Source organism: Aptenodytes forsteri, unplaced genomic scaffold, assembly GCF_000699145.1.
Source record: "Aptenodytes forsteri isolate BGI_AS27 unplaced genomic scaffold, ASM69914v1 Scaffold443, whole genome shotgun sequence".
NCBI lineage: Eukaryota > Metazoa > Chordata > Aves > Sphenisciformes > Spheniscidae > Aptenodytes > Aptenodytes forsteri.
This window is the reverse complement of record NW_008794170.1, coordinates 1,007,246-1,016,779: the sequence shown is the minus strand read 5'-3', so window position 1 is coordinate 1,016,779 and position 9,534 is coordinate 1,007,246. Positions and strand designations below refer to the sequence as shown.

Below are 9,534 nucleotides of genomic sequence, written 5' to 3'. Positions count from 1 at the left end.
CGGTGGGCGCGGGCTGTGGTGGTAGCGCCCTCTCTCCGCCCCTTAGGAGTGGGGCTGGGCCTCCGAGCCGGCCTCCGCTCCCAGCAGCGTTCCCGTGCTCGGGAGGGGCCGTGTCTCTGGAAGGGCTGAGGATGGTCCTGCGGCGCGGGGGAGGCTGGGCTGCGCGGTTCCTTAGGAGGGGACGTTCCCAATGGGCGAGTGCAGGGGCTTCGGAGAGGAGGCGAGATTTAAGGTAGAGGCACAAGTAAATACCTGAGACCAGAGTGTGATGACCCAGTGACCTTCAGCTTGTGAATGTGATTTCTGGAGGTGCAGGCAGAAGAACATTAAATAAAATCTCATGTGTGTAAGCGAGGTCACTACATTGCTCAAAATAAGGCTTATTCAGTTTTTACCAAAGTCTCTGGGTGGCTTTGCTGAGCAGGGCTCAGTAAGGTACTGCCTTCAGTTTTATAGGCCAGGTGAGTATTTCTTTCCACCTTTGTCTAGGAACTGTGTTGTGCAGAAATGAGGCTGTAATTCTCCTGAGAGACTGGGAGAGGGTTTAATGTTAATCTCTATGCAGCAACAAACAAAAATGCAAACAAAAGCCTACTCTAGGATCTCTCTTGGGAACGCTGGGCACATCATGTGTTTGTGGCCTTCAGGAGCTCTGGGAAGTTTCTGTCACTGTAGATTCAGAGCAGAGTTCTGGCAGAGCAGTCCTGATTCAAGCTTTAAACACACTGAAAATTGTTTCTTCGTTTCTGTCTTCTCAGTCTTGCATTTCATAAACAGCTTCTCAGCCTAAATACTGCTTCAGCTGCTGAGTTGAAATGACAGTGCTAACTTTACTGTATGAAAATTCCTTGTATTAGATGTGTGAGTGTGTATCCTCCTGCATGTGCAGAAGGTCTGAAAAAGCTGCACTTTGAGCATACCTAGTTCAGCTAAGAAAACTAAAATATGCTAATTCTATGTTTTCTTTCAGGGAAGAATTCATATCAGCTCTGAGCAGAATTTGCAGTATGGTTGGCTGGCTTATATGTTGGGAGACAGAGCTACAAAAAAGTTCACTGAATACAGCAAAATCTTTACAGTGGAGGGAAATTTATCTTCTGGGAAGGGCAAGCTTGCACAACAAATAGCAGAAAAACTAGGTACCTCTTATTTTCCTTATTTCTGTAATAGTTAATAGAATTTAAGTGTGATTGTCATTCTTGTGTAAAGAAAGTTAGTTTACCAAACCAGCAGTTCTCGAGTAGGAAATTATTAGTTGGGCAATGCCGCAGTTAATGTGGAGGGCTTATAGATAAGGGGAGAATAAAATGTTGGTGAAGTTTGAAATGAGGATGGGACACTTGTCAGATCTGCGGGATACTTGTGTAAGTATGATTTGTTGTGAATGAAATTTTACTCCTAATGAAGTCAGTTTGCTCACTGAGCTCCTAGCTCTAGTGGAGTCACTGAGCACCTTGAGAGTTAGGATTTTCTGCGTGGATGTACGCAGAGCATGAAGGTGATTAGAGGATTGGTGGAAAAAAGTTTCTGCTTAGAACAGTAGCTCAGCTCTCACTGAGGAGGTGAAAGGTGGCAATACTTCAGATTAGGGTTTGTGTGCCCTCTGTGATGTGATTGACCAAAGGATTTTGTGCTGTTTTCAAGTGTTGTTTAAAGTAAAGCTATATATTTAAAGGACCTGAATAGATGTTTACTGTAAATGAACAAAACTTATTATTTTGATTGGTGCTCTGTTGTGGGTTTCTTTTTTCTGTCAGGAATGAAATATTTCCCAGAAGCAGACATCCATTACCTAGACAGAATCACAGGAGATGGAACATTGCTGCATGAGAAATTTAATGGTTTCTGTAACCTAGAGAGATTTTACAATGATCCGAAATGCCCTGATGGACACTCTTATCGACTGCAAGCTTGGCTGTTTGGTAACCGTGTTTTACAGTATGCTGATGCATTGGAGCATCTGCTGACCACAGGTTAGATTTCACAGTAAATAAATTTCATTTCTAAATTAACTTAAGAGTGTAAGTTATGAGTAAGCTGTTCTGAAGTGCTTTGCTAGTATCTGCATTTTTAAATGAAAGGCTGTTATGTTAAGCTTTTTATATTTTCCCCCTTAGTGAGTACAAGTTAACAGTCCATTTAGAAAAATACCCTGCATATTTTGTTAGAACAGTATCTTGTATCACTTCTAGTGAAGGAAATATGTACTAGTTACCAATTTCATTAGTTTTAATTTGGAAATCCCTGATGATTGTTTTTTGAAAAGACACTTTAAACATACCAAGACAGCTGTGAGTTGTACAACCTTTTTAAAACTCTCCCTAGACTTAGTTCCTGATGGTGTCTTTTGTTCAGTCTTTTTGATTTCATTAAATACTGCTTTTGTGGTGGTATTGTTATAATTTGAGTGTCTTCTGGTGCGAAAAGATTTCCTATACCAACTCTGATTTACCTGTTGCTTGTGCTTTAATAAGTGTTTTCCAAAAAAGGTGAAAAGATGTGAATGCCAGAAAGTATCAGACACAATGTAAGTGTACTCCTTAAATATAGTAGTACTTAGCTACTGTAGTGATAGGCACAGTAGGAGAATATATGTATGGGTCAGACAGGCATGTTCAGCATACATATCCAGTATGTTTGTGTGAGCCAAAAACTTGCTCTTTTGTTTTATTTAAAATTTCTAGAAAAGCATTCAGAAAATTGACCATAAGAGCAGTACTGTCTTTAATTTTAAATGTTGCTGCCAGCAGTCTCTTTTGAGCCTTGCTGACTGGAACTTACTTTCAATTGCAGGACAAGGTGTGGTGATGGAGCGCTCTCCCTACAGCGACTTTGTATTTCTGGATGCAATGTTTAAACAAGGCTATATCCACAAGCGATGTAAGTTACTTGCATGCAAAAGGAAATTATTTTGGCATAATCTCAGCCAGAAGTGTGGTGGTTTATTTTTTTAAAAAAGAAACAAAGTCTGCTTGGAAGATGGAGTCCTTTAAATGTTTGTAGTTGTTCATAAGGTGCTTACCACTTTGCTGTTCCATGCATCAAGGACCAGCCTCAAGCCATGAGACTTCCAGTTTTAATTCAAGGCTTTGGTTCTGCTTATATGTTAAAGAACATGTATTCTGTGTATTGCTTTCTTGTGTTCTGTCAGCCAGAGACTCCTGTAGTTCCCTGGAAATGTGGGTAAGCATGCTGATGAAGACTAGAGGTCCTTCAGGCAGACCGTGATCTTGCAGCATTAGGTGGGAGGTAAATAATGGGTCGACAGGGTTTGGCCTACTTGCCTTAAATGGCCAGCTCCCTTTTGAATCTTGAAGAACACAAGTGTTGCTCTTGTCTTCAAGAATGGCAAGGAGGAGGATCCAGGAAGCTACAGGCCAGTCAGCCTCAGCTTGATCTGCAGGAAGGTGTTGGAGCAAATCCTTGTGGAAGCCATTTTCAAATATATGGAGAATGTGAAGGTGATGGAGAATAGTTGTGATAATTTTATGAAAAGGAAATCACACTTAAACACCTGACAGCTTCTCATAGAAGGCTACCTCAGTGGATGAGCAATGGATGTTGCTTATCTTAAGCAAGGCTTTCAGTGCTCTCTCTCATAACCTCCTCATTGAGAAACTGATGAAGTATGGATTAGATGTGTGGGTAGTAGATTGAAATGTGGCTGAACTGCTGGGCTCAAAGGGTTGTGATCAGCAGTGCAAAGTCCAGCTAGAGGCCAATAACTAGTGGTGTATCCTAGGGGAGGATACTGGGTCCGAACTAGTGTTAAACTGGGTTAAAAACATGGATGATAGGACAGAGTGCAGCCTCAGCAGATTTGCAGGTGATGTGAAATTGGGAGGGGAATGGTTAACACACCATATGTTTTTGGTGCTATTCAGAGGAACCTGGACAGGCTGGAGAAATGGTTGGATGGTATCCTCATGAAGTTCAACAACAGGGAATGCGAAGTCCTGCACCTGGGAAGGAATAACTGCAGGCATTCCTATATGCTGGGAGACAACTGTCTAGAAAGTTTTGCAGAGGAGGACTTGGGGGTCCTGATGGACACCAAGTTGAATGGACACACAAGCAATGTGCCCTTATGGCAAAGGATGCCACCAGCATCCCGGGTGCTGCATGAAGAAGAGCGTTGTCAGCAGGTAAGGGAGGTGATCACCAAATCTGGAGTATTGTGCCCGGTTCTGGGCTACCAGTTGAAGAAAGGTAGGAACTTACTGGAGCGAGTCTAGCAAAAGGCCATGAAGGTCACTAAAACTAGAGCATCCAGTGTATGAGGAGGGGCTGAGAAAGCTGGGATTTTTTTGGCCTGGAGAAGAGAAGGCTTAGGGAGATGTGTATAAATACCTGATGGTATTTATGTGTGTAAATACTTGATGGGGAGGAGTATTGGATGGAACCAGGCTTTTCTCAGTGGCACCTAGTGAGAGGACAAGAGGCAAAGGGCACCAACTGAAATACAAGAAGTTCCATTTATAAAAACAAAACACTTTCTGCTGTGAAGGTAGTCAAACCCTGGAGCAGATTGCCTGGGGAGGCTGTGGGATCTCTGTCCTGGAGATACTCAGAACACTGTGGGACACAGTCCTGAGCCACCTGCTCTAGCTGACCCTGCTCTGAGCAGAGGGGTTGAACCAGATGATCTGTGGATGTTCCTTCCAACCTGAGTGATTCTGTGGTTTGGGGTTATGGGTGCTGAGCTGAGCAGTGCAGTGTTACTGTGGTGGCGCCTTGTGGGCAGATGTGTGGCATCTCCATCCCTTGGCTAGGAATGGAGCAGTTATGTGACGTACATAGGAGACCAGCCACAGCCAAAACATGCAAACTTACAGCTGAACAAAAGTTTGAAAGTCTGTAGAAAGTAACCATAAAGCCCAGTCATCAGCTGACTCCTTAGTTAATTGCTATTGAAATTCTTGTTTCTGCCTGTTCTTAACAAATCTGGCATTTTGGCTACTCCTGAGGTGAAGATAATTGTTTCCCTGACTGCCTTGTGTTTCTGCTATCTTGTTTGATTTGGTTTAGATGTAGGAGGTGTCTATTTGTTTTTAACACCTGCTGTAAGTTGCAACTTCTTGCTGAATGAGTTTGAGAGCTGGTTATAATGAACTGTGTCTTACTGCTCTGTGTTGGTGAGGCAAACAAAGCCCAGCAACCCACAATTTATATTTAATATAAAATTCCAACAAGTAATGGATTGTACTGAAATCCTTAAGCAGCGAACATCTTGATTAGAGGTACTGCTGACTGCTGCTTACTGTGGTGCCAAGCACGGTGGGCTTTACATTTTTCACGGACTGTTTGAATTTGAAAGCTTGGTGTTACGTTTCTAGCTAAGCCAGTGAGCCTTACTGAGGACAGCTTGCACTTGAGCTAGGTTTAATGGAGCCTGCGCTATTCATGCCACTTAAATTTGAATAGATGCTTCCCCTGGACCTGCGTGGCTTCCTAATCACCAACTATTACCCCAAAAATGCTTTAGGTTATTGATGTGGTAGAAGAACCCAGTTGCACAGACCTGACCAACTCTGCTCAGATACATTTTGGGAAGGTGAGGTCCTCTTCCTGGCCTCCAAAGTGGAGTCTGGTTGTTGTGTTTTTGGAGAGAAGATCGGCTGTTTACTTGCGTATAGCACAGAGCTATTGAGTAACAGTAGTGCAGAATATGCCTCCAATACAGGTGAAGAGGGACACTGCTAGGTTGGTGACCTCTTAAAAATGTTTGCTTTACCTCAGCATGATTGTGTATGCATCGGAGGACAATGCAAATGCCTGCCTGATCCTTGGGTTTCCCCCCATGGTGGGAAATAGAGCACTTCTTGCAAAGTCTTCTTGAAGCATATGACTCTTTTCCATTACCACCTTTGCCACACTATCATCTTTGTGATAGGACGGGGCCATTTATTTTGTGTATGAGGCTGTGGCAGAAGGCAGCCCCAGCCAGTGGTCACCTCAGGTGACCTGAGTGCTCCCTGATGTTTTGAGGCTGTCTCTAAACGATGGAGGAAAAACCTAGGTTTCTCTAAACTTAAGTCAGAAATAAATCCCCTCTTTGGTACAACTGATGTTAGATTCTTCTGTCTCAGTGCATGTAGCTTCTTAGTTTAATTGTGTTTTACTTTCTGTTCCTGGAAGATTGCTTATTCTAAAACTTCCTGAATCCCATTTGAGGAAAAGCCTACCCTAAACTTGCTATATCAGCCAAGAAGAGGAGACTACAAATACAAAGGTGGGGGATGTGATTTACTTGCAAATAGAATGTGTTTAGCAAATGTAGGAAAAAACACTCAAGAAGTGATTGCAGATTCATTACCCGACAGGTTATAATTTTAATGCTGTTCCTATTGCACTTGTCCTCATTTGCAACGTGTATGTGTTCAGCTGGGCTGCCTTTAGCTCCAGTGTGTTTGTTTTTTTTTTATACAGGTCTTGATCACTACAAGGAGATCAAAGAGATCAGCATTTGTGAATTCCTGCCACCTCACTTGGTCATTTATATAGATGTACCCGTCCCAGAGGTACAGAAGAGGATTCAAGAGAAAGGCAAGGTAATTTTATCTCTTGCCACTATCACTGTTGTATGTCTGTTGTAATCGCACCCTTATGTGCAAGTCCTGTGGGGTTTGCTGCAGAATTCTGCTTCTGGAAAGCTTCTTGTCCTCTTAGGTGTAAGAACTGTGTGTCGGTGATGACTGTGTGGTCATATTCTGGTATGCTTGCTCTAAAAGAAAAAAGCAAAAATCAACTTTTTTGACTGTATCAATATGCTGTCATTTCTGTGATGAGAAGCTCTAAAAATCATCTGCCCTTAAACAGCCTTTGTAGCTGCTGTTTCAGGAGTCGTGTCCAGGTAATATGCTTCTTGCAGCATGCTCTAAGATTATCTGTGCTTCCTGAGTGCCAGAAGCCCCAGCTGGCTGTCCCCTTCTCAGCTTCCCCAGCTGACTGCTGTTTCAGACCTGTGTTGATGTTAATATGTGGGTCACTTGTGATCAACTAGTTCAGTTAACTTTCTGAAATTAAGAAAATTACTGTTTGGCACTTTTGTGTTAACACAGCGAAATCACCAATTTAAACTTAAAACTAATTTTGTATAGGTATTCCATGAGATATAAAATCCAGGGTGCTTTCTGGCTAATCTAATATAAAGTTGATAAGAAATACAGTTGCTTCTTGTCACTAGTGCAACTTCAATCTAGTCTGAGGTCATGATGTGTGACTCTTACCTATTGTTGATCTTTTGACAGTTGTGGGACATTCTCACTTTTGCTCTCAAAACCCTTTGAGGGTGGCATAGTTTCTCTCCAAGATGTCTTTTTTTATGTCATGGTATTGGATGGAGACTACTGTTAAAAAGAAAATTAACTTAGTTCTGTAGCATTGTCTTCAAATTACCTCGTTATATCAGCGTATTGGATTACTGGGTTATTGAAATAGTCTTGGATCAGAAAAGTTGTAGGGTACTTTTGTATAATGACTAATCTAAACAAGGTTTTCAGTTTGAGTTTTTTCTTCCCCCTTCTGTAATATTTGGACATGTGCTTGTAACTGTTCTCAGATGTGTTACGAGGATTAAATGATGTTTACCTTGTACCTTGTTCAAAGGCTAAGGGAAATTGTAGTCAAGTGAAGTATTTAACTGTGGAAAGCCTAATAGATTCAAAGAAAACTTTGATTTATTACTAAAAAATTGTCAGGTCTCTTAAATGCTTGGCAATGCCTGCTTCTCTTGAAGCATGTGCGTGTACGTTAGTGTGCTAGGGTGAGCTAGTAGCATTTTGTTTTGCAGTTTCCTGCTCATTTAAGAGGGAGGCTGATTGCTGAAGGGAAGTGACTTCAAAGCTGTAAATGGAAGGCTGCCCTTGCTGCTTCATGATCTGCGTGGCTTGAGTTGCTTAGTTTGCTGGTCAAATGACTCTCCCCTTCTGCCCTCCAGCAGTTTAGGCCATGACTGAATGTGCCTCTGCGCTTTAATGAACAAGATACTTTTGTATAGGAAAACCATAGCTTTTTTGTTTTAGCAACTTCAGTGACAGAATTAGAAGCTTCTTAATGTATCGTGGGAACCTGTGAGTTCTTTGCCCTTGTGAGCATAAAGGTCAGTGGCATTTTTGAGACCTTCTGGCAGAAATTGCTGGTGTAACTTGTAACTTCCTTGGGGCAATGGCACTGCTGAACACTAGTGCTTGTTTGGGGATGGTATTTTTGGGAATTCCGCCTTCTTGGCGGATGGAGTGTTTCACTGGTATGCAGCGTGCTGCTGCTGGAAAAGAAAAGCCCTCCAGTGGGCCCAACAAGCAGAGACACAGATCCTTCCAACATAATGGGCATCTTGGATGAGCATTTCAAGCAGGAAATGTAATTTAATTTTAGGATTGAACTGAAGGAGCACATGGTAGATTAGAGGAATTCCTGGCATTTTGCAAATGTGGCATTAAAGTACACCATGTGGAAGATGAACTGTTTAACAGCAGGTATGATAGCCATGAAATTTCAAAGAAAGATTTTGGAGCGGGTGGTTGGAGTGGATGGTTGCCCACACACTTGTCTGAAACTGTGGAAATGGATACACGTTGGCCCTCTCATTGAAAAGGCAGACTCGGACAATCTTCTGTTTTCTGGATGATTGTACATAAACTTCCTTGAAATGTGCAGGTAGCTAGGATTGATCAGTCCTCGGAAAGCTAATCTTTTTGAGGCTGTTGATGTATGGTTCTCTTAGTTTATGCGAACTCAGGGAAAATGAGGGGATTCCTGTAACAAACTGAAATAAATTGGAAGAAAGTTTTTTGCTTTTACATTCTTCTGTTCAACCTGCCTTTCCCTTTCTTTCTAGATTCACTGGCATATCAGAAGAATCTTACTCATATGGCTAATCATTAAAACCATGGACATAATAGTACAGGGCAAAGCAGTGACTAATGCAGACTGACTTGTTCCTTAGGGTACTCTAGGCATTAAATGCTGTGTAAGAAATTCTAAACACTCCAAATGTCTTAATTCTTGAAACTTTCATTAATGTGTATGTGGTTCACTTGGATGTTTGCTAATACAAGAGTGAGCTCTTGGCAGATGGTGTAGCAGCGCCTTCTGTTTAGGCTGGAATCTGTGCTGGTGGGAGAAGAAAGAAAACTCATTTCACAACACTGTTTTCTGTTTGTTTTTAGCCATATGAGAAAAAGGTGTCTCCTTTGTATCTCCAGAACATTGAGGATGCTTACAAGAAAACCTTCTTACCAGAGATCAGGTTAGCAAACCAAAATGTTTTCTGTTAAGTCTAAGTAAAAATGTGTGCAGATCCTAAATCTCTGCCAATATAAGCAAATAAAATCATGTCATGTGAGAAATCCTCCTTGTGCTACGTGGTACAAGATTATGTCCTAATGGTGGGGTATTGCATCCATGGCATAACAACTATGTATACTTGTGTGTAGTTACCTCTGGCATCTGAGAAGCCTGATGCCAGTGTAAGAATATTGGAAGATTGAAAATGAAGTCTTTTTAGGTGTGAGCTTTATAAAACAATGTTTT

At 41.9% G+C, this 9,534-nt stretch overlaps 1 protein-coding gene across 1 annotated transcript in view; it reads left to right on the top strand.

Moving 5' to 3' along the window:
• Window positions 1-974: 974 nt before the first annotated feature.
• NDUFA10 (NADH:ubiquinone oxidoreductase subunit A10) overlaps window positions 975-9,534 on the top strand; it is a 42,295-nt gene continuing 33,735 nt past the window's right edge. Inside the window, exons 1-5 of the mRNA XM_009281949.2 lie at window positions 975-1,139; window positions 1,758-1,973; window positions 2,794-2,880; window positions 6,430-6,551; window positions 9,171-9,250. Coding sequence (XP_009280224.1) covers window positions 1,025-1,139; window positions 1,758-1,973; window positions 2,794-2,880; window positions 6,430-6,551; window positions 9,171-9,250 — 620 coding nt within the window. The 5' untranslated portion in view covers window positions 975-1,024. The remainder of the gene's footprint in view (window positions 1,140-1,757; window positions 1,974-2,793; window positions 2,881-6,429; window positions 6,552-9,170; window positions 9,251-9,534) is intronic.